This window comes from Globicephala melas, chromosome 5 (assembly GCF_963455315.2).
Source record: "Globicephala melas chromosome 5, mGloMel1.2, whole genome shotgun sequence".
Lineage (NCBI taxonomy): Eukaryota > Metazoa > Chordata > Mammalia > Artiodactyla > Delphinidae > Globicephala > Globicephala melas.
Window position 1 is genome coordinate 40768923 of NC_083318.1, and position 26586 is coordinate 40795508.

A 26586-nucleotide genomic window follows, 5' to 3' on the forward strand; every position below is an offset into this window, starting at 1 on the left:
TGGATTTAGGAGATCAAAGCTAAGAGCAGGAGGAAGAGTTAGGAAGCTAGTGCCATAGTTCACATGAGAGTGGATGATTATGTGTTGGGCCATGGTCAGGTGCACCTGTAATAAGCCTGTAATAAGTGGTCATATATTGAAAATCCCTAGGTTCTGCAGCACAGGCTCTGATCAAGTGAGAGTGCCCCGATGCTGGGAGAGCAAGACCTTCAAGGCCAGGAAATCAGGTATTAAGCCTGGTGCAGAAGTTGCCTTAGATGGTAATATAATTGTTTCCAGGTGCTTATGTGGCTATATTCATAGCCGATCAGACAACGCACTGTACTTGGAGCTGCAGACATCATCAAACTCCAATGGAACTTCCACAAAACACACAGAATAAGTAGATGACTTACCCCTTTCCCATTTTTTTTTAATAAATTTTTTTATTTTTATTTTTTTGGCTGCATTGGGTCTTTGTTGCTGTGCACAGGCTTTCTCTAGATGCGGTGAGCGGGGGCTACTCTTCGTTGTGGTGCACAGGCTTCTCATTGCGGTGGCTTCTCTTTGTTGTGGAGCATGGGTTCTAGGTGCACAGGCTTCAGTAGCTGTGGGACGCGGGCTCAGTAGTTGTGGCTCACAGGCTCTAGAGCGCAGGCTCAGTAGTTGTGGCACACAGGCTTAGTTGCTCCACAGCATGTGGGATCTTCCCGGACTAGAGCTTGAACCCGTGTCCCCTGCATTGGCAGGCAGATTCTTAACCAATGCGCCACCAGGGGAATCCTCCCTCTTTCCCATTTTGAAAGTTACTACCAGGAATATTTTTTTACCTCACTAGGGAAAAGTAGGGCCTTCCATGGAAATTTGAACATAATTTATTAATCCCAACAACCAGACAAAGCAAAAGAAAGTCAAATTCCTAGAAAACTTGAAGATGGTAGAGAAAAAGAATAAAATTAAGACCCAGATTAGCAGGTCCCAATCACTCCTTAAGCACTCTCTGTGGTTCAACCTTTGCACAAATTAACAATGGCTAGCTGAATACACATAGCTGGCACTCGACAATGTTTTCTGAATGAATTGCCCTACCCAACACACAGCATGAGAACTATCGTGGTAAAAAGCAAGGAATAAGATGGTGACCAAGGAATTCCCTAGGAACCATTTTCTTCAGGCTACTTTTGTAAAATATCTATGTCAACTGTACTAATTTGTAACTTGTGATCTTTCTAACTGAAACTACAGTCCATGCTTTTAAAAGGCTATTATGATTAATAATAATAACTAATAGTTATTGAGCACTTACAGTGTACAGGAGATGTGTTCCAGGTGTTTTTATGTAATAGTTCATTTAATCCTTAAACCAACTTTATCAGACAGAAACCATTATCCTCATTTCCAGATGAAGAAATTGAGACTTAAAGACATAACTTGTCTGATGTTACACTGCCGATAAGTGAAGAAATTGGGCTTGTAAGCAAAGTCTGTCTAAATTTAAAACCCTCTGATCTTAACCACGACTCAATACTTCATTTAAAATCTTAAACAGTACAAAGAAATAACACTACTGTTTTATAACCTTTTAGAATTGAATATAAAATAAATTAATTTGTTTTAAGTACAGTTGACCCTTGAACAACACTGGTTTGAACTGTGCAGGTCCACTTACATGCAGATTTTTTTTTTCAATAGTAAATACTACAGTACTACATGATCCGAAGTTGATTCAATCCATGGATGCAGAACCGTGAATAAGGAGGAACAGAGTTTACAGAGGGATGACTATAAGTTAAACGTGGATTTTTGACTGCAGGAAGGAACTATGCCCCTAACCCCTGTGTTGTTCAAGGGTCAAATATATTATATACTTTTAAGTATTATATACTGAAATAATTAACTTACTAATTATCAATTCTATTTCATTAAAGCAAGTCCCTTCCTCTGCTGCCTATATCATTAACCTACACTAGTTAAACCATAATAAAATGTAATTTTTACAAAAATAAACCTGTAATTCATCTTTACCTAAAACTATTCTCAATCCTCAGCCCAAATTTCTGAGAGTTTACCATATTTTAATAAAAAATACATGATTTTATCCATAGCTCTTACTATGGAACAAATTCACACACTCTTTGTATGGAAATTTTCTCTGTATCCCATCTTTTTGCTAAACTTTGGCTAAAAGTTGGCTACTGCTGCCAATATTTTCATAGCCTACACATATTTCTTTTCAACATATGCTTTCTATTCAAGCAAAGAATAGGACAGAATAACGAATTTTTAAAAGATCATTTAGGCAGATGATGACTCTGTATATAGATAATGATCATAATAATTCAGCTTCAAACGTCTTCCCATCATGCTTCTTTTACTTTGCCTTTAACCAGTATCTAAAGTCTTTGCTTTTAATTGAGGAAATTCATTGTCAATAGATCTACTCTAAAAGAAATGTTAAAGGAAGTTCTTCAAGCAGAATCTGCTATCAAACAGACTCTTGGATCTAAACAGATAAATAAAGAGTGCTGGCAATGTAATAAGTAAATGTAAAATAAAATGTACCTTTTTTCTTATTTTTAATTGCTCTTAAAAGCTAAATGACTGTTTAAAGCAAAAATTATTTATAGAATATGTAAAAATATATCTGACAATAATAACACAAAGGATTGGGGCGGGAGGTAATTAAACACTAATGTTTAAGTTCCTTATACTACACACGAAGAGATACACTATTATTTGAAGGTAGACTAATTAAGGCTGTATAGTGAACATCTTAAGGAAACAACTAAAAATATAATATATAAATATATAATATGTATAAGTTAATAGGTGAAATAAAATGTAATAATAAATGATCAGTTAACTCAAGAGAAAGCAGAAAAAGAGGAATAAAAAGAAACAATAGACTGAACAAATATAACACTCATCTGATGAATGAAAAAAGTCAGATGAAACAACTGTGAAAGCCTTGCCATCTAGAACATTCTCTGCATCTGGGAGCTGCTTCCTTGACTTGGAAAACGTTCCAATGTTTCATGAGGCCCTTGATATAGAAACTCTTAATAAAATCTCTTTAATTAGTTTGGTGTTGCTCAAAAAAAAAGTCTTTGCTTTTTAATATATTCCCAAAAAAGAAAATGAGTGCATACTACTATAATGTAACATCAACTTGTAAACACAAATTGTAAGATCATTCACTACATGATCATATTGATCATATGAAACTGGGCCGGTGACAGAGAGCAGTAAATAATATCCAGGAAAATGTTCATCTCTAATCACTTAATTTTACACATGTAACATTCTGTGTGTCTGCATACTCTATTATATGATCATATTCTGAAAGAAAGTATTATAAATACAAGAAAGGGGTTAGAGCTAAACCAAAAGTGAAAAAATTCTTTTGACTTTCATGCAATTATATCTCAAACATAACACTGTAACAGTTTTGTGCATAAATTCATATAATTATATAAATGTTTGTTTTTGAAACCCAGGAATGGCATCACCAGCACAGTCCAATAGCCCATCTAGCCTGACATCCTGTCTTAGACAGTGACCAATGGCGGAGGCCTCACAGGATAGCATAAACACATAACATAATGTATATAATTGTGCACCACTACACCATTACTCCAGATGTAGTTAGATTATATCCTGAAAGAAATGAAAACAAATCCCAACCCCCATCACTCCCTTACTCTATAATTTCCCAAAAGGTGACGGGAAACCTCCAATAAAGCACAAATCTAACTATAATATAAAACAATGCTTTGGTGACATGACGAATGACTAACAAATTATCTCCTAAAATGAAAAGCTGCACTCAGAAACAGAACCAAAGCTCATCAAAACTTATGATTTGTAAAGGGGGATTTCAATGAATTGAAAAGCATCTGATTCACTCAATTAGATCTAAAAAATAGATGAGCAAAATTTAACTAAAGCTTTAAAAAAAAAAAAGTTTCTTTTAGCCAAGCCATCCATTTTGTGATATGTGATACTGCTTTCTAGAAAGTATTATAAAATTTATATTTTTAACTCTTCAGAGAAATGATATTCACACCTGTTTTGTAATGGTTTTGAAGTAAGGCTTGGATTTATTAAATGTTCATCTAAGTGTGCAAAACCACATAATGAAGAAATCATGGCTTGGTCCTTCAGGAAGTACTATTTCCTAAACAATTATGGACAAAAAAAATGCACTGCATTTTTAAAGACTTTTGGAGAAGATAATTCTCTTGGTAGTATACTTGGGTATTGATTTAACAAAGCTTATAGTCAGGAAACAGTGCCTGACCTGAATCCTCCATGGTATAATTTAAATTCATTTTCTCTTTTTCTGACCTCAAATAGGTTGTAGAAGATTAGGTAATATCATATCTTATATATTTGAAAACTCTTATTAAGGTCCCCTTTACCAGGGTAAATGCATTGCAGGACTATGAACCAAATAATAATCCTGTACTGAATTCAGTCTTATAATTTTTATGTGCTGTATATCATAGCCCAAGAGACAGATCTCAAAAATTACTTATCCATCATTTTTACCAAGCACCACTCCTCTCCCAATATACTCTTTCTCAAAAAAAAAAAAAATCTATATTTAGGAACAAACCTCAAAAATTTAGAAAAGGAAGTTTATGAGCGCTGAGAGCAAGGAACAATGCACACAAAATTCCATGCAGACACTGCTTCCTTCCCTAGAACAGGGTATCATTTAATGAAATGTATCTCTCAAAATCTCTGGGGCAGAGCTGAAGCTGCAGTGTAATATCATAAAATCTGCAGCTGTGTTGCTGTTCTTAATAGTCCACACTGCTTCCTTAGACAACAGGAAGCCAAAACACACACACACTGCAGAACAGAACTTACCTTAACAAGGAATTGGCCAAAGTGGCAGAGCAGTTACGATAGATCAAGCATCAAACTGTTATTGAAAAGACTGTACACATCTTTAGGAATTTTCTCCTCAACTTGCTCACTCCAGGAAAACAGTATCTATTTATGTTTCCAAACATCATTTTTTTTTAGGAATAAAAACTACAGGATAGACAAATAAAGTTTCCTATATATAAATAAACATTAATAACTTACTTTTATTGCCCACCAAGGCAACCAGTGGCTGAGTTTCAGACTCCTCACTCACTTTCTTCACCACAGAATACCAATCTTCTAAATTCTCAAAGCTTTGATAATTTGTAATATCATATACCAAGAGGATTCCCTGTCGCAAAAGAGTTACAGAATATTTATAATATACTACTTTAAAAAATATTAATAATGAACACTGTTAATAGATATGTTGAATAGAGTATAAAAAGTACAAACGTGGACTGTTTGTATCTGACTTCAATTTAGGTATTAGCAGACAGATAATACTGAATGTCTTCATTCAAGATAAATCCAGCAATTAAGATACAATGCAAGCTAAAGAATAATTTTCTCAAACTGTAAGTGGTTTTCCAATGAGATATCTGGGATATGCTTGGTAAGTTTCAATAAAATGTAAGAAAATCATATCATAGAGGTGAAAAAAGCTTCAAGGTCTACAATTCTGCCTGTCACTTTCATGAGGTCAAACATTTAAACCTTTCAATAAATAACCATCTGCTGCTGCTCTTTTTAAATATTTTCAAAAATGGAGATTCCATGACATCCCCTGACAGTCAATTTCAGTGTTTAACACAATTTTCTTTAAATGAAATAAGTCGATTTCCTCTTTCGGTCCTCTGTGCATTTGCAGAACAACATGAGAGTGTCCTCCTTATAATAACCCTTCATGTACTTGAAAATAGTTAAGTAACTCCTTCACCATCTCCTTTCCAGAATAAACAAACTCAATTCCTTAAACTTGCCTCAAAGGACCTATTTTCTATCCCTTTAATCATAGTTGTTGGTTCTTCCCAGGACATGCTACATATAGTTTTTTGACATCCTCTTTAAAATGAGCAATGTAAAACTGGACATGATACTGTAATAAGAGCCTGAACAAAGCCAAATACAACAGAGGGATTGCTTCCTGCCTCTTATATATCATATTCCTTTTAATATATCCCATTATTTTGTGTGGGAAGGAGAAGAAGTATGTACACTCACAAAAATAACACTGCCACATTCTTGATTCTCATCCAATTTGTAGTCAAATACTTAATACAAAGCTCTCTGCATATTTAAGGCTGGCCCTAATGGCATTTATGTCTCCTTCTTCTTAAGTTATAATCATAAATGTTGACTACTTTTTTACACCTACTATGTACCAGACAGATATCTGGATCTTTTCATTAATCCTCACAAAAATCATGCAAGACTGGTATTATTATCCTCATTTTACTAATAAACACAAAGTCACATGGAGCCAGGATTTGAATCGAGGACTGAATGAATATAAAGTCCACCCATTCAGTCTACAAAAATTTGTCTGCCAACTATGTGCCAAGCATTGTGCTGGGTACCAGGGATATGAGGAACAACCTCAAGGAACTCACAGTCTTGCAGCAAAGCCAGGCACATAAACAGACAAGTATATAACACAGAAGTCATGGCCAATGATATGCTAGTAAATATTAATTAACCAGCTTGAGGCATGGCAGCAGTGGGGAAGGGATGAGAGAGTGTTACTTGTAGCATCTGCCAATTTCTATAGTGTAAATACTCCCGTGGTCATTTTAAAGCTATCAATGTCACTTCACTGAACAGAGTTGGGTAGGACACCACTACACAGCACTTCCACCATACAGATACACTAGATATAAATAACCTCAAGAGCGTAAACAACAGAAATATATAGTAAAATAATCAGTAAGTGATGCATTTTGATCATATAAATCTTTGTTTTTAATATAATTTATGAGTTTTTATATATATTTTTAATCATGAATATATTCAATAACCGGCTCACAAAAATTCCTGAAAATTTAACAACTGACTCTCCCAATGTGGCTCTAGCTTACTACTATTATGAACTTCCAGTACTATGCTCTTTTCTTCCAGTTTTATTAAGAAATAGTTGACATGCATCACTGTACAAGTTTAAGGCATACAGCATGATGGTTTAATTTACATATACTGCATGCTCTTTTATTAAACTACACTGGCCCCCAAGTCACTTAGCTTCTCTGGGTCTCAAGTTATTTGCCTCTAAAGTTAGATCATTGAATTAAACACTCTATATCCCTTTCAACTTAATTATTCCATAATTTTTATGCAAAATTGTTTGTCTGATTTATTTTAGTAATTTATAAATCTATTTCTGCCTTCCCAAATGCTTTGAAATAATGCCCAGCACAGAATTATTTGAAATAATGAACATAATCCTACTTTTCTTATTAAGAATAATGTCCCAGAATTAGTCTGTGAACAAAGCTAATATTCAATCTATTGACTCCACCTCCAGTTGACATGAGTGATACAATATATTATGTTGAAAGAGCTCTGCCCTAGAAGTCAGATTGCCTTTGGATTGTAGTCCTGGCTCTACCATCTACTGATCTTGGGCAATGCTTCTGTCATTCACTTTCATAATACCTGTCATGCCTAACTGATTATGTAAAGTAATAAAAATAGACAATTTAAAACCAACAAACTACACACTTACTGGGAACTTTTTTATTATTATTCTGAATAAATATGAATCACATTTTCAGGGCAAACGTGAGATTGTTTTCACTCTCATAAACTGAGCCTTGACCTATGGTGCCTCTTAAACCTTAAAATTTTTAGAACCCTTCTAACTAATATATTAAAATATTCATCACAACATGGTTCAATATCTGAACATAATAGAATATGCAAATAAAACATGGCCAGCACCTCTTGATAATCAGTACTAGACCAGAGCTATAGAATAAAAATTAACTATCACTGATCTAGACCAGGAGTTGGTAAACTATGGCCCCCAGGTCAAATCCAGCTCATAGCCTATATTTGTAAATAAACTTTTATTTAAACATAGTCACACTCACTTAAGTATTATCAATGGCTGCTTTTGCACTATAATGGCAGAGTTGAGCAGCTGCAGCAGAGACAGTCTGACCTGCAAAACCTAAAATATTTTCTATCTGGTTTTTCAAGGAAGTTTGCCAATTTCTCATCTAAACTGATATATCCCAATATTCTTCAGTCAGCAATACCTATGAATTGTCCAGGAATCATAAGAAAGATAGAAGGATAAACACCTTTTCATTAATCTAGCTATCTACCAACCCAAACATCTATCAGTTCATATATCCATTTCTCAATACCATTTAATGTAAAAATTATGATTTTTATTCTTTGCTCCTAATATGACAATTTTGTACCAGTTTTGACCTACACTCATCTGGTTAAAAACTGAGAAGGAGAAATGAGAAAACCAAAGACATTAACATACAAAAGAAGTTCTAGGACTTTCAGTTTCAGCTCAGACATGTAAAGAGCTTGGAAGTCATCACATCTGTTCTTACAATAAGAAAATAGCTGGACAAACTGAAAATCCATGACTTTTCTTGGACACAACAGAGAGTTGAGTTTGCAGGGCAAACTGCCACCCTGAAATCCGGAGTGATGGGTGAATCCAGAGAGTCACAGCCAAAATCTGCTTATCTGGAACAAAAGCCACTAGAGCCAGTAAATGGTAGAAACATTTAAATGGTCATTTTGATGAATTGTTGGAGGCTGAGTGTGGGCTAGCTTGAAGATGAGAAACTCCTGAGGGACACAGTCTTTGGGATACCCCCAGACTTTCATGTGTTTTACCTCTAGGAACCCCACAAGATCCTCATGGTGAAGAGACAAGAAAAATCCCCTCATGGCTCTGGCATGAGAAGAAAGTAATCATTGTAAAATATGCCTAGAGCATTATGTGTAAAATGGCATCCTCTCCAGGAAAAAATCTCAGAGTCTTCTACCACATGAGAGAATGGCATTTACCAACTCCAGCCCCTTCTAGTCATCCTGTCTCACCTAAATGAGAAAAGCTAAGAAATACCTAAGAAGGTCACAGCCCAGGGACACACAGATGCTTAAGTCACACAAGGCTGTGACTTAATCATAAGAGTATAGAATGTTTCCCCTCTTCCATACTTTAACACACCAATAGGGCTCCAGTATAATAGTAGATTACATTTGAAAGAGCTGCAAGACACAAACTCCAACTAAGGAAGAGTTCTTTGAGATGCCCAAAAAGACAGGGGAGGAAAAACACAAGGACATTAGAGGAATTTGATGGCTCTGCCATCTAAAGATTCAGCAAACATTAAACACAGACCAACTTCTGACCAAATTAACATAAAACCTCACACTAAAAGCCTATTTATTTGAGTTCTTATTACTCGATACATCATGTCTAGTTTTCAACACAAAATTAAAAGGCACACTAAAAGGAAGTTTGAAGAGAAAAAGCAAACATTAGAATCAGATTCAAATCAGATTTTGGAGTGATCATAGCCAGAAGATCTTCTCTGGAAGAAACGTTAAAAGAGGTTCTTCAAGAAGAAGGAAATGATACAGGTCAGAAACTCAGTTCTACATAAAGAAAGGAAGCGTATCAGAGACGGAACAAGAAAAGGTAAAAGCATTAATTTTTCTTATTCTTAATTAATCTAAAATATAAATATTTAATAACAGTAACAAGGTATTGAGTGATTATAGCATATGGAAAAGAGAAATGAATGACAGTGATGCCATCAGGGACAGGAGGGATGAACTGAGAATATTCTTTTATGAAATATTTTATGAACTACACAGGAAGCAATGTAGTATCATATGAAGGTGGACTTAGATTAGTATAAGATGTATATTGCAAACTCTAGGGCAATTGCTTAAAAAACAAAGTTTTAGTATAATTGACAGACTAAGAGATAAAATGCTCAAAAAACCAGAAAAGAAAGAGAAAAGGGGAGGGGGAGGGAAGCAAACACAAGGATCAGAAAACAAACATGAAAGATATGAATCCAACTATATCAATAATCACTTTAAATGTGAATGGTCCAAATATACCAATTAAAAAATATTGTCAGAGTGGATGAAAAACCAAGACTCAACTATATGTTGCCTACAGGAAACACGCTTTAAATATAAAGACACAGGTTAAAAGTTAAGGGATAAAGAAATACCATGCTAAAAGAAGTGAAAAGAAAGCTGGAGTAGCTATATTAATTTCAGACAAAGCAGACTTCAGAATAAGGGAAATCATGAGGTATAAAGATTGGCATAATGGTAAAGGGGTTAATTTTCCAAGAAAACATAACAATCCTTTGTGTATATACACTTAATAACAGAGTATCAAAATATGGAGCCCAAAACTGATAGAACTTGAAGGAATTCAAAATCCACAGATCCACTAATATAGTTGGAGATTTCAACACCCCTTTTTCATTAATTGATGTATCAAGCAAGCAGAAAATCAGTAAGTTGACCTGAACAGCAGTAACAATCAGCTTCATCTAATTGACATTTATAAAACAGTCCATCCAACAACATTAAAATGTACCCTCTTCTCAAGCTCATATGAAACATTCACCAGATAGACTACATTCTGGACCATAAAACACACCTTGACAAATTTATAAGAATAGAAATCATACCAAGCATGTTCTTAGACTACAATGGAATTATCAGAAATCAATAATAGAAAAAGCTGGAAAAACTCAAAATATTTTGAAATTAAACAACGTACTTCTAATAACACCTGGGTCAAAAAAGAAGCCTCAAAAGAAGTTTAAAATATCTTAAATAAAATACAACCTATCAAAACTTGAAGATACAGCAAAAACAGTACTTCGAGGAAAATGTAGAGCACTGAATGAATATATCAGAAGAGAAGAAACATCAAAAATCTAAGCTTCCACTTTAGAAAACTGAAGAAGAAGAGCAATTTAAACTTCCTGCAAGCAGAAAAAAATAGTAATAATAAAAATTAGAGCAGAGATCAATGAAAGTGGAAAGAGGAAAACAACAGAGAAAATTAATAAAAACCAAAATTGGTAACCTCTAGCCAGATTAACCAAAAAGAGAGACAGAGACAGAGTCAGAGAGACAGAAAGATAAAGAAAGAGAAGGCACAAATTAATGAGGGGTCATGACTACTGATTCCCACAGACATTAAAAAAATAATGAAGGAATAATATGAACAACTCCATAGCCCAAAATTTGAAAACAAAGATGAAATGAACCACTTCTTTGAAACACACAAACTACCAAAACTCATACAAGCTGCCATGGACTCCCAGGGCCTCTACCCACCAGCTTCAGCACACCAAAGCCAGACCTCTAAGTACTCATCTCTTTGGGAGCCTATAATATAAGTACCCTCAAACCCCTGAGTCTCTCACCCCATCAATCAATCCAGTTCTCTTCTGATTCCTTTCAAAAAACTATCAGAAAGTACAACTCCCTCGGAAATGCAACACATCTTGGCAACAACTCAAGTCTAAGAAGAATCTACAGGGAACTGCTGGAAATAACTGTTTCTTGGCAATCTTGTGGCCATCCAAACCCACCACCATATCTCATGTCCCTGATACCCTCTTTTATCACCTATCCACCATTTATCCTTCTGCTATGTCTTCATCCCCATACTGTCCTGTGCTTCCTCTTCCTAATTTACCCTCCACCTGCTCCTCCTTCTAAACCTTTCTGCCATGACTTTTGGAAATGAGACTTCAAGTTTAATAAATCCTTCTACATCTTTGAATTCTTCACAAAAATTTCCTCCATCTTCTATGCCTTAACTTCGCTTTCCCCACCTCGCCCCCACAACTGCCAAAAGATATTACCACCGCTTCTCTTTATAAACCTTAAGACTTTTAGTAAATATTACATAATATTATATAGTACTTTGTTTTCATCTATTTCACTTATCACCATATCTAGTAAGCATGATGAGTCAGTAAACCAAATGGATACCATTTTCAAAGGAATAACTGACAGCAGTCTTGAAGGAACAAACACTGTGGCAACACTTAACAGTATTATAAGGTATTTCAAAATTTAGTTCTAAAATTTAACAGATACAGTACATACAATTTAGTGAAAGTTACCCATTTCCAAAATACAGGTATTTTTTTCTCCTTGATTTGTACAACAAATAATCTACTTTAGTTTTTAATTATATATACAAATGAATTAAATCATATAGATTATACAATAGTCGTAACAACATATACTGTACTTTGCTGTGTAAGTACAACCTGTAAGAAGGAACACTAATGCAAGAGAGGTCTGTAAATATAATAAGTTATAAGTTGACAAATATCCAATGAAAAAATTCATGGTAAAAGACAGCAGAGAGTCTCAGGGAGTCCAACTTTGAGATATGCTCTCTCCCCAGTTGTCATACTGGCACCACAGGCTTTTGTTGGTGGTTAACAGGGTGGCTCATCTGTGTGGGGCACTGGTACACAATAGTAGTTATGTTCTACCTCACAAATGAGTACACTTCATTGAGTTTATACTCAGTAGGGCAGTGTTTGCAAACCACTTAGATTCCAGGACGGAAAGAGCTACAAAAATGAAACATCCAGTCCTTCTCTGAGGCTTGTTATTAGCCTCTGTTAGCCACAGGTTACAGGGCACTAAACACTATGTACTGTGTGTTTGCTTGTAACCACTATGAAAAATAGCCTATAACATCTTTCTGAAGACTCCTAGAAAATTTTAAGTTAATTTAAACTCTGGGAATTTAACTGGGACATACTGCAATTCTTAGAACTAGTTTCTGACAAAATACCTCACTAATTCTTTCTTCGGTGTCTATTCAATATTGTTTCAACCAACACTATTCAATATACTATCACTAAAATTTAATGCAACTGGTGGGGAAAAAGTGAAGAGGGTAAAATAGTCAGTTTTATTTGAAGCTAAGTTAATTCCAGCCTACAAATAAGCTTCTTCCTGGATAAGAAATGCTTTAGAAAAATGAATTCACATAGCTTAATAGCCCAGATATGTGTAAGATAATTCTTTCCATACACATTACATAAGTTAGAGAACCTAAAACAAAATCCTAAATAAGACATTATACTGATGTCCTCAAAACAGCTTGTCAAAACACTTCTCAAAGATTTCTGTCATGTAGCATGTGCACAAAAATCCAAAGTATTCGTGAGATGGGCAATGTACAGCATCTACAACAACTCTAGAAACAGTATAGATCCACTTTGAAGAATAGTTATGTAATTATATAAAATTATTAAAAGCTATTAAAATGTTTATGAAAGCACTGTTTTTTTAAAAGTAACGTTTCTCCCAATTTATGGTAGTGAACTGTAGTCTGAGCTTCTCTGGCCTGGGTAAAAAATTTACATGTATTTTAACAAAAGAAACTAGTGGCAAATGTACTTAACTGCATTTTACATAGCATTTAATTTAGAATCTCTGGAAAGCAGAGAAAATTTATGACAACTCATTTTATCATCTCAAAATTCCTACTTTCCTGGGACAATTTCATGAAAATGTTCATGAAATTCCTAGAAATACTTTATTACATTGTTTTTTAATAAAACAGGGTATATGATTTACAGAGATTGTAAAGTATAAACAATGTAAGACACTGTCAAAAGAGAAAAAAATCAACATGTACCTTCGAAACAGAAATCTCATGTGACATTCTCTTTCTCCCAAGATGTGAAGTACATTAGAAAAGAACAGACATTTCACTAAACTCAAGTATCCTCAAAAATGATGGAATTTTTTTAAATTTCTACAAATTTGCCCATTAATGTCTGCTGACTTTAAGCAGCTATGTAATAGCATAAAACATACACTGTAAAGAAATGATTTGACAGGATGGTCACACAACATTATGAATGTACTATATACCACTGGTTATATACTGTAAAAATTGTTAATTTTATATTATGTGACTGTCATATCAACACTAATTTTTATATAATAATTTTATATTAATAAATTTAAATTTTCTATAAATCAAACAATAAATTTTTTAATGATTTAAAGTAAGGTAAAATTAAGAGTCTAACCCATAAACATTACATTCCCCTAATTTTTAAGTGAAAAAAATGTATTAATTGAATGTTTTATTATTATTTACTCTGAAATGCATAAAAACTTCCCATTCTCCACTAACTTTAGATATATCTATAAACCATAAAAAGCTAATCTATTTGACATTCAGAGTCAAATATCATTAGAAGCTTGACTAATCTAGTTTTCATTTTTTTTAAATCCAGTATGTGTCTATGAAGATAGATTTTAATGGAGCAAAGAGGAAAGAGATTGTTATTTTCAAATCCCATTTTACCAACTAGGTGAATGAAACAAGGACTGTGGCTTCCCACAAATCTCTGTCCAGCAACTTTTCTTTAGCTTAATATCTACTTTAAACATAATCAGTTTAAAACAGAAACAAACAACAATGAAAAAGCCAGACACAAAAACCTGAGAAATATTTTTTAAGAGAAAAATGAACAGTCATAAAATATTAAGTCATATGGTCACAACTGAAAATGTTAAGTGAGCAGAAATATTTTCCAGGAGACAAAGAACAATGTAGAAGAAGAGGCAAAGAAGGTTCTCAGAGCCCAATCTATATATCAATAACGCAAAAAACAAAACCCTAGGGCCTTTATACATGATTAAGAACCATATGAGCCTCATCCTTCTCTGAATATTTTATAATTCAGAATCTATTTTCCATCCAAAATTAAGGCAATGGTATTTGTTAAGTATCAAACTTCATACAGCAGAGTGCTTAATATTCTGTCTTCATCTTCTAGATTCATTTCTTATGAGCAACCCAGCTCCACATAACCATGTTATGATTCTCAACTTAAAATATCGAACTCCAATAAAAAACTAAGTGAGGATTATGAATATTATCCCCCCAATACCTCATGATCATATGAAAGATACACACTAACTCAAAGTAGAAAAGCAAAAATAAACACGTCAGTAATTAATTTGTTAAGTATATTACTACTATGTATATTTTCTATTTGTATAATTTAATTTTAAAACTTATAAATTATGTCTATATAAGCTAATATACCAAAGAATTTTTGTTATATAATCATTCAAGTGGTTTTCTTACTCTACATAGATTTTCTTCTGAAAAGACACCACACATGAGTATCATGTTAAAATGCTGTATGTGCTTCATATACATAATTAGTCATATTTAGCTTTCTGATACAATATATTGATATATCTGTTAAATCTGAAGAACTATAAATATTTAATAGACTAATTCATGGCACAAAAATATATAGGCATATATGTATGCTTTTTGTCCTTACAACTTAAAATGAAATTAAATTTTCCTCTCTAATATTTATCATTCAATTTATGTATTCTGTAAGTCGTCCATAGAACCAAATCAGTTACTAAATATCAAAATATCATTTATCACTGCATGTATTCAACTGCTGACAATAATAGTATTAGTAATATAAGTAGCATATGAAAGCTATTAGAGTCATCCAGTTCCCTGACCCAAATCATTTCAAGCATGATTTTGGGGGAGGATGAAATCAAAGGATTAGCACAAATGTAAAATCAGTCTCCTTACATATCAGATAAAAATCAAGGTAGAAAGAGCATGTATGTGTGTGTGTACCTGCTTGTGTGTTTGTAAGGAGAGTATCTTCAGTACTGGAATAATCATACAATTTGTTTCATACCTGTGCTCCATAGATATATTTATCCAACATCTTGCCTCCTATTGTCTGCCCTCCTATGTCCCAAACTTGAAGAGTAACATTCAAGTTTCCTAGAGTACAAAAAAATGAATATAAAACTAAGAATACAAAAAAAGTTAAGAAACAATATAACAATTGAATACAGTTTCACAGAACATTAAGTCACAGTGATAAACTCTGAACCTAATTTGTCTTTTATTCTGCATGTTCACATGGTCACATATTTGGAATTGTGAAATAATGTTGTCAAAAGAGATAACAGTGGGAAATTTAGATTTACACTTTACCCCATTTCCATGAAACCACATTTATAATCACCTTCAAAACAGAAGAAAATAAAAAAAGCTTTAATTCACAAACTTCTTAAACCTTAAAGAATTTCTTTTCTTAAACAGGGCATAAAATAAAGCACTTATATGTGGAATAAGATATATAATTTAAAAATTAAAAGTGGGCTTCCCTGGTGGCGCAGTGGTTGAGAGTCCGCCTGCCGATGCAGGGGACACGGGTTCGTGCCGCGGTCCGGGAAGATCCCACGTGCCGCGGAGCGGCTGGGCCCGTAAGCCATGGCCGCTGGGCCTGCGCGTCCGGAGCCTGTGCTCCGCAGTGGGAGGGGCCGCAGCAGTGAGAGGCCCGCGTACCGCAAAAAAAAAAAAAAAAAAAAAATTAAAAGTGAACTTTATATACTAATGTACCTTATTACACATAATGAATTTTCCTATAAGTTCTAAACTCCATAGGTTCTAAAACTCACAGATTACTAATAGACTACAAAAATGGTCCCACAGTTTCAACTTCAATGAATTTTTAAATTTGAATGTCAGCTACTATATACAATAGTGAACATAATTTTAAAATTATATGTTTTGAAATTTAACCTATAAAATATGAACATTTTGACAGCCCTCTTCAGAACTGATGTAGGTTACATACCCAGTATATCACTAAATGTTATGATGCATTTATACCTGTTCAAAGCGTTCCACTGAAACAAATTATAATATGTGCTTCAAAGTCCTCATAAAATAGTCTAACAAATCTCTTCCCCATACAAACATATAAAAGCATTCTAAAATACTAAAGGGCAATCTTTAAAATTCTTTTGTCCATTTTGCAAAATATTTACTTGTTAAAAAAATTATGTTATTCTCTATTATCAATGCAATTACAAAATTTAAAGATCAAGTTCGATATGCTTTACAGTTTAACATTTCAAACTATTTCTCCTAATAAAATTATGCAGCTTTCTCCCAAAGGCAGACAAAATCTCAACTAGTACCTTCAAAATGAGCTCCCACACCAAAAATGTATCTTTCTGAATGATTTGCAAATCAGGAAAACTCAAAAACTTAGACACTAAGAAACTAGTCTCACTTCAAATACAAACCAGAAAAGGATTATATAGATATGAATTTTTATGCCAATGCAAAACACTAAAACTGGAGAATGTTAGTCACACCATTCAACGTTGCAACTGAAAAGAAAGTACGACACTGGATTAAGCAGCCAAGTTTTACCCTTAACTCTAAGTCTTGTTGGGTCTGTATTACAATCTTTCCATTATTTGGATGTAGGTCTGTTCCATCTGCCAACCTGCAGAGGATTTACATGAGCAACTTCCATTAGCATTAATGAGAGCTACTAAAGTTCATTACCCGTCATCATTCCCAAATATACACACTTTCAACGCTCACAGAGTAATGACCGAAATGTTCTTAAAGGTCTATGAATAAAAAAATCAAAACGTCACAGACTAATACTTACGCAACAACTTATGTGAACCCAATATCTTAAAAATCTAAATTTTTCGATACTCAAAATTCACTCTCCTACAATGCTGTCTCAAATTAAGCAGGTGAGAAGGGGCTAGTCGACACTATAAGTATATCAAATAGTTTCAGAAGCCCCTAGATAAACAGGCAGTACTCTGTTCATTTTACTCTCAAAATTCTTGTTATTTGTTTACTAAAAAAAACAGTACTCAACAATATTAACTTTGTTAAGTAAGATTTTAGGCAACACTTAATAAAGGGCATTTAATCCCATTTTCTTCAAGGTCAATAAATCCTATCACTTAACTTCATATCAAGAAATATGAAGTTTTTTTCCTTTAATTTCTGATATTTACTTATGATATTTAGATCCTATCCTATCTGTAACTTTAGAAACATGATCTTCATTACATGTTTTCAAATTCTGACTACATCATTTCAAGACTGACTCTAAATCGTTTATAACTATCTCCCACCTGAGAGGTTTATATTTGTGTGCTGAGGATATTTTTTAAATCCATACTTTTCCAAATAAACACTGTTTGTTGTTCTTGGCTTGTTTTTCTTTAATACACATATTCTAGTGCCTCAGATAAAAATAGCTATGCACTACTAATAACCCACTAATACACAATGCTAGCCAAAAAATAAACTTTTGCTATCGTTATAGCTACAACAAATGATATTGACTTCATAGTTATTTCATGTATCTAGAAAAGTATTTTTAACTTCCACATGTGAATTTTAGGCTTATTAACACATAAAAATAAAAATAAATGGGAGTTTCCTATTTGGGAAACAAAATAATATAGAATTCAAATTAATATTCCTTTTAGTTTTTGCAAGCAAAAACATATGAAGGCTTCCAGTATATTTTCAAAATGACATGCCTATAAAGCTATGTAAGAATTTTCAAATAATCAACATTGAAAAATTTTTAAAAACCAAGAATCTATCTAATATAAATTTGTAACTAATAAAGAATGTTAAGGAGGAAACTGTCAGCAATCTAATCCCAAATGCAAAATACTAGAAAATTCCTGCTCTTCTGTAAGCAATGACATTTAACTAGGGAAAAAAATAAATAAATGAGGTGACAAAATACAGGTAAGTTGCTTTTGGTATGAATCAAAGCCACCAAGAGGATTCAACAGTGACCTTGTAAAAGTACACTTGGTGCCTTGGTTAACCTTACTTAAAGTGCTGCATAGTCAAGATGGAACTAAAAACACAAGTCTGCCCACTTCTTGTACTAAAGACTTAGAAATCCTTTTCACAGTAGAACACTGTTTACTGACTGTACCCACAAGCTTCCTGAAAGTATTTTGACTAAGGCTCTTAAGAAGCTCTATCAGCAGAATCTCTGACTAACAGATACACTATTTTAAGCAGTAAAATCTGCACAGTGGTTGCATCCAGACTATACAGCATACCAGATCATGAAATATACTAACATGGATGAGTATTTGCAGAGTAATGACCTTGAAAACTTGCATGAAGAGAATGTCAATAGATGAACAGGAGGTATTACACCTCTAACAATCTGAATGGACAGAAGACTTACTAGAATACTAACAAATATTAGATTTGCCTCCTATGCTGCTGTACCATAAATTCAATTAATGCTGCCTGTAATGTTTTAGCAAATGATATAAATATTAATCCTTGGACACAATGAATTAAAGTTAAAGTATATAAAGGGTATAATATAAACCTTTTAATTTATTAATCTCATTTCTTAATGTACCTATTAATATAAAATCAAGATACATTAAAATTTTTTTTCTTACTGAAATTTCTACCACAATTTTGAGTCAATTAAATAGAATAAAACCAACTGCCGTTTTATAAAAAAAGATATTTTTCTGGAACTCTGTCCATCAAAATAAAACCTTAATCAGGAAAATTAAAATATATATTCATTAAGAGTATATATTTCCTAATGTTATTTTTAACCTAAGTACTTTCTAACTCTAAAATATATTATAAATTTGGATTTCAAAAATACCAAATATTTTTTACAAAGTCATCAAAATTTAAAAATCAGTATTGTGCAAAAAATCAGAAATTATCATATATATTACATATATAAAATGTCCAAAACCAGTCTTAAAATGTTTTTAATGTTTGCATAGATGCTTGCTCCTTTAAGTCCTTGAACTGAAAAATCAGAAAAATTAAACAATATTAATAACATAGAAAGTCAGTGCTTTTGCTAATTATCATCGAAAACAAAACAGTCAGTAATTAAATACACTTTGAGGCTCTCTGTGTACAACTGGCATCTCTGAAAAAACTGTTGCAAAATAAGTTTTCAGTATGTATATTATGGGATTTGTACATGTATTCTACTAGTGACTGTTGTAAATATTCTGAAAGCAGTATTAACCTATCCATAAGAGTGAGAATAATAAAAATGAGATTTTCAGTTTTGAATACATTAAAAGAAAATACAAATGAAACAAAATACACGTTTCTCATTAAACCTCTTTATGAATAATAACTTAGTAATGGCAAACTGGAATTCTTTTCTCAAGCTATATCTTCTAATTTATTTTTCATTGGTAGCCGAATACCAACCATCACAAAATATGAGAGTATATTACTAGTGAGATATGCAGAATACCTTCAATTACCAAGAGTTTTCATTAGCTGTTCTAAAACATTCATAGAGTTGTCTGATAGATGGAGCATTTGAGAGGTTAACATTTTCAAAAATATCATAATTTATTAAACCGTTTCCCACTATATCACTCACGTTCCAGTATATGAATCTGACACTACACTTGCAACTGTTTTTATTCAAATGTGTTTCCTCAGAGAGGAGAAAGATGGACTAGTTTATGAAGTCAATCAAGATAAACTGCTTTTAATAAAATACTTTAAACATATAATTTAAGCACAAGTGAATAGACAGAGCATTTTAAAGCCCCAATTGTTCAGAAACTAACTTAAAACAGAAACCACTCTTTTTTTGTTATTATTTCCCTGTATTTCCCACAAAATGTGCTGCAACTGGCATCTAAATAGTTTCTTTGCATGGTGAACTGAAACATCTTGAATGCTCAAACTGTATTTTTATGAGTGCCTAGGGACCCTAAATTTTAGTGGTCTATTAAATGCCAGCAATTTCATGCTGCCTTGCATAAAACAGCATTCACATATTAGAGCACAGAAGTTCCATAGCTACATTATACTTCTGTTCCAACTTTCTCTCAAACAAAAAACTGAAGCAGAGGTTAATCAAAATAATATTTAAAAAAATAATCCTTTCCAGTCTTCTCACATTTAGTTCATACAATACCTGTTGATAATTACATGGCATTTGATTTTGTTTTTAACTTTAGAATTTTATAAGCAACTATTGTTTATCCACAAGAAATGTGCAGTGGTCAGAAACACTGGGAGAGTGGGGAGGATATAAACTTTTTCCTTACACACATGGACAGTATGTCTTCATGGTAGATGCTGATGAAAGTTAACCTCCCTAAGATAGATTTACTGATTATATATATTTTCACATACAAACAGCCCCAAAATTTATTTTACACATTTCTGCTTATGTCCCTTATTGTCAGATATGGACAATTTTCTATGTTAATACATTTTAGTCTCTTACCTGGTAACATTATTCTTCTCAAAAAGAAATCCAGTCCTATAGTTTGTTTGTACTGTTTCCCAAAAGTTTCTTGAGCAAAACACGTAGCTAAGGAGGTCTAAAAAATTGATGCACAGAATATCAAAATTAATGTCTTTGTTTTAGAAATGTAAACATAAAATCACTACTAAATCTTATTAAGTAATCTTAATATTTATACTCCCATTAATCCATCAAGCAACTTTAAGCAGTTCTAATCAGTTACAAGGGGAAGAGGGACTTAACATTCCACCAGGTAAATTTCACTTACCAACCAGCTATCAGTGGCAACAACAGACTAATCAGCTAAATCTCTTTCAATCCCCTGATTGTCAAGCTCCCTACACCTTGCTGGAAATTCGAATTTGAGAATTATCAACAGAAAAAACTAAACCAACATGATTAAAGATCTGAATCTTATATGTCCCTATATATCAGTTCAATACAACTTTCAGAGATGTTTCATTTCTGAGGTTAAACATCTGAGTAGTTTGTGCCCTCAGCCAATAAGAAGTAGAACTAATTAAGGAGAGGAAAGCCCATTTATAGAATTTCCTTTCTTTTCTCCCCCCACAAGAAACATGTCTAATTTTTCTCTATATTAAAAATGTTGTACTTCCCTGGTGGCGCAGTGGTTGGGAATCCGCCTGCCAGTGCAGGGGACACGGGTTCGAGCCCTGGTCCGGGAAGATCCCACATGCCATGGAGCAACTAAGCCCGTGCACCACAACTACTGCGCCTGCTCTCTAGAGCCCGCGTGCCACAACTAGTGAGCCCACGCGCCTACAGTCCGTGCTCTGCAACAAGAGAAGCCACCGCACCACAACAAAGACCCAACACAGCCAAAAATTAAATATAAATAAATAAATTTATTTTTAAAATTTGTTAAATGAAAATTATTCTATAGAATGATAATATTTATCTTTTAAATTAAGAAGTTGATATTTTTAATATTAAGCAGACAAAAATAAATATAGTCCATCCAAGAACCATAAAGCTTAAAAGTCACAAGAATATTATAACCAGAACAAATATATATATACATTTTTTAAATAACAACTCTAAGTTACATTCAAAACTCTAGAGTTTCTTTAGGATACCATTTCTTACCAAAGCAAAAGAATAATCGAGTAACAACTGAAATAACTCAATAACTCAAAAGCTTCTTAAACATTTTAAATGTATTATTTATTTATTTGTAGACTTCCCCAAAAAGAAGAGAAAGGGAGTTTCATGAAGCTTTTATGCTCTTCAAGACAGATTCCTAAAGTTAAGGAAAAATAGCTCTTTCTTATTTTGAAAGTTAAAATTAGATGTCAATTCCTAAATAATGAAAACTAAGATAAAATTTCCAAGATAGCTTACTATAATTAATTACAACATAAGTACAGTAGTGCAAAAGAAAACTTGGCCAAACTTCAATTCCTTTAAACAAAAAGACCTAAAATCCCTTTGACATAAGAACCATATTTTTCATATAAATGGCAATTTGCACACACTAACGCCAATTCTTTTAATATTTAAATACTCAGCATTTGTAAGAAATTACTAAAATATTTGGTCAAATATTTATTGAGCACCATAAGAAAGATGTTCTGCTAGACTCTGAGAAATAAACTCACTACACCAAAATGAAAATTCATTTGGCTTCCTTGATAATATAAAAACTAAGAGATTAGGGGAAAAAAAGTAAGCATTCTTTTTTAAATCCTTTTTTCATTTAGCCTTGTTTATGCCATTGAGCTTATTTAACTTAGAGCACAAAATCATCTGTGAAGAGGCTCAGAGTTCTAGAGAAAAATAATTAACACTACTTATACTATTACAGATATTTCAAAATGTTTAATATATGGATGGCTGAAACACCTTTATAAATCTAAGACAAACTCAAGGCACATGTAACTTCAGCTTAGTGTTTCTTTTCCTAAAAATCGGACTTCTAGATTTTGAAAGTCTCACACTTTTGAGGCAAACATAAAGCTAGAATTTTCAATTGGAATAGAGTACAATCTGTCAAAAGTATAGGTCATTGCAAACAAAGAATATTAAAATGGGTTCTTATACCATCTCCAGACATCTCACTATAAAAATTAATCAGAGAATCAACTGAATCAGTGGGAAGGAGGCACATCCTCTTCAATTATCTAGATATTATGCTATCTTTCTCATTCAATAATTTCTCAGAAGTCATTGTATAAATATCCTTTTTAAACAATTATGAAGAGAACAACCATCTTTCATATCTGTAACTCTTTTTTTCTGATTCTTTATAGTTTTTTTGTTTGGCGAACTTTTGCTAACAATTTTTAACCATACTACATTTACTAATACTGAAAAGACACCATAAAAGAATATTTTGCCTCAAAAAAAAATCTTAAGAAGTATATAATAAAATCCAAAGTATGACTCAAAACAGGAAAGAAACAGAAACACGTGTTAATAGCAAAAGGAGCTAAATTTCTCTTGAATAAACTGTTAGTGGTCATCTCAATATTCTATTGCTTTTGTAAGGGTGTATAAAAATGCCCTGAGTTAGAACTAGCAAGAAAAACTGATACTAGAAAAAATGGCCAGGAGTTAAATCAGGATACAAGTAAGAATGAAAGAGAGGCTGAATTCATAATAGAAAAGAACAGTAAAAGAAACAGAATGGAAATGTTGGTAGCTGCCAATAATACGGCAATAATCTGAAAACTGAACAGGGTATGGAAAAAAACAAAAGTTGATATATGAATAATGAAAAAAGGTTAGATTTCTGATGCTGGTATCCAGAAATTTCTGGCAGAAAACAATCTTTACAATTTTAAAATAGATTAGTCAAGATGACAAAGACTAAATCAGAATGCCATAAACAGTATCACTGTTATCCTTTGAAGCAGAATGATAATCCTAATTCAATAATATAGAAGGAAAAAAGTACGCTTTGTTGTACACTAGATAAAATTTTTGACAGAGATGAAAAATCATAATTATTCACACTAAATTAGTAACAAGAGGAAAATGTATGACAGGCTAGATGAAAAACCTAGATAGAAATTATGAACAAATTTCAACAGAGAAATACATGTATGATAATGGATGAATATTGGGGAAAAAAATTAACAAAAATTTAAAGAATTATGATAGAGTGTAAGATAATGGAAAATTTTTGTGTCTTTTTATACATGTATTAGTGTCATAGACAGTCATTATAGTTTTAAACAGGAAATAAATTCAGTTATGAGTTCACCATAAAAAGATTTAGGAAATGAAAAATTAGAAGACATTCAAAAGAAAATACGAATGAGAAAACTATAAAAATAGAACTTAAAATTTTTACTGAATAAGGGTGTTAGAAACAATGCTGATTCATTTAAAACAACTCATCCATTCAAAAAGTTGTTACAAGTGTACAAAAAGTCATATAATTAATACTTTATAAAGAAAAGTGATCCCAAGTTCTTTTCTTCCTCAAAATGTTTAAAAGTAATCAGAGCATATTAAGTTGTTTTTCCTCAATAATAAAAATCAATAACAAAATATCAGGGATGGCAAGAAAGAAATTAACAAGAATCCTCCAAATCCTGCATATGAATGACACCTTTCCCTAGGGCCCTAGGAACTCAAATCTCAGAACGAAAGACAGGAGCAGCTGTGCAGTGCCAACTGCCAGGGAAGATGTATCGAGCAGTCGTCACCATAGGAACCAGGGTCCAAACTACACCAGGAACATGAAAACGTGAAGCCGAAAACGGGAAACTGGTAACAATAATAACCAGCGTTTCTGAAGCCTCTAGTTGAGAAAGCGGATGGAAGAAGAAAGGAGACAAACTCTAACAATATTCCCAGAAACAGTGTTGGCGCCATTGATAGGAGCGACAGGTGTGAAGGTTGGCCAGGCAGAGGCTTTTCACCTTATTTGGGGCGTGGATCAAGAACCCTTTAAGATCTTATGGACCATCTCCAAAGAGCAAGCACCGGGCAATGTTTATTCCACCTCAGGAGCTCCACAACCCTGGGTTAAAGACCTGTGCCTACGAGGTAAGGGGACTGGCTGCCAGATATTCTCACGCACTCACTCTCATTCATTCAACCAACTGTCACTGAAAGACAGACTTTAAGGCAATGATCCCCTCTGTCATGTTAGCAGCTCTGCCCTCAGCAACCAGTCCAGAATAGGAGTTCAATAGATATTTGTTGAATGAATGTTTGTGTTGACAGGTGCTGTGCTGGGAACAGAGATGAACAAATATGATGCTCTAAAAGTGCAACTAACATTTACTGAGTGCACACCATGTTATGAAAGCTTTATGTAGATTTTCATATTTAATGTGGATTTGCACACTTCACCCTTCGAGGAGACCCCTATCAATATACCCATCTTACAGATGAAGTACAAACAGGATAGCAATTTGCCCTCCAATGATCCGACGAGTAAGTGATGGAGCCCCAATTCTCTCACCCAAGGAATCTGATTCCAGCGTCAAGTTCTTGGGAGATTCCAGTACAGTGGAGCCATCAGAAACGGTAAACGGGGGGAAAGGAGCAAAGTGTGACCTGGACTAAAGTAAAAAGAGGTAAGGTGCCTTGGCAGATCCTTGCCAGTCCTCAGAGGCGAGAAGCTGGAAAGCTTCCCAGGGAGATGATACTGGCTCGTGTCTTAAAGAAGTAGGAGTTCGAGATCCAGGCAGGGGTTAGGCAATGACTTTTTTTTTTTTTTTTTTTTAATTTAAGAGGAGCTGGACAGCTCTCGACGGACTTCACCAAGCGCCTATTAGTGTCGAACCCCAGGCCACGACCTCGCGGGCCCAAGCCCAGACGCCCCGGGGCTCGGGGACATAAGGCGACGCCGGGGGGGCGGGGAGGAGGCTGGAGGACGCCAGAGCCGGCCGGGGTTCCTGCAGGCCTGGCACGGCGGGCCCGCTCGAGGACTGACCTTCCCGGAGGTGCCGTCCCCCAGCACGACGATTTTCAGTTGCCGGTCCTGGCTCTCCTCCTCTGAGTCCGACATGGTGTCCCAGGAACCAGGCCCACCTCCCCTCCCTCCCCACCGAGGTAGAAGGAGGAAGGGAAGGAGGGGGGTCTCTGGGGGCGGGGGAGAGGAAGAAGGGCAGCAGTGGGGGCAGCACCCCCCGTCCCGGTGTCTCAGCGGTCGCCGGAGGTATCCGGGCAGAATCACTCGTCAGAAGCCATCTTGCCCGCCTCCCCTACCCCTTGCGCGTTGGCCCCGCCCCCTGAGCGCGACGTCGGGCGCGCTCCCCCGCATCTGTGCCAACCCGCGCAGACCGCTAACCTTCCTGGCGGGCCGACCCATCCGCAGGCTTGGGAAAAGGAGGCGTTCGAACCGAACAGGCGAGACACTGCGCCACACTCGCAGGGACATTTGGCAAGAGAAAAAAAGATGTGTATAACTTAAGCTAGGTAGAAAAACGGGGTCAGAGTAGCGCGCAGACGTTCTATTAAATTCCCTTGTTTCCATCTCCCCCTGTGAAGGTTCCTGAAGCGAATGGTTTAGCCCGACGAGGAGGGAGGGTGGGGTGACGCCGTGGCCGCGCGCCGCGGTTGCCATGGAAGGCAGGAC

At 34.4% G+C, this 26586-nt stretch overlaps 1 protein-coding gene across 2 annotated transcripts in view; it reads right to left on the minus strand.

Moving 5' to 3' along the window:
• RAB28 (RAB28, member RAS oncogene family) overlaps positions 1-26227 on the minus strand; it is a 92570-nt gene extending 66343 nt beyond the window's left edge. For both annotated transcript variants that reach the window (XM_030864222.2, XM_030864223.2), the window contains exons 1-4: positions 25942-26227; positions 21009-21105; positions 15600-15688; positions 5077-5206 (exon numbers count right to left, since the gene is read on the minus strand). In XM_030864222.2, coding sequence (XP_030720082.2) covers positions 5077-5206; positions 15600-15688; positions 21009-21105; positions 25942-26016 — 391 coding nt within the window. In that variant the 5' untranslated portion in view covers positions 26017-26227. The remainder of the gene's footprint in view (positions 1-5076; positions 5207-15599; positions 15689-21008; positions 21106-25941) is intronic.
• Positions 26228-26586: the final 359 nt, after the last annotated feature.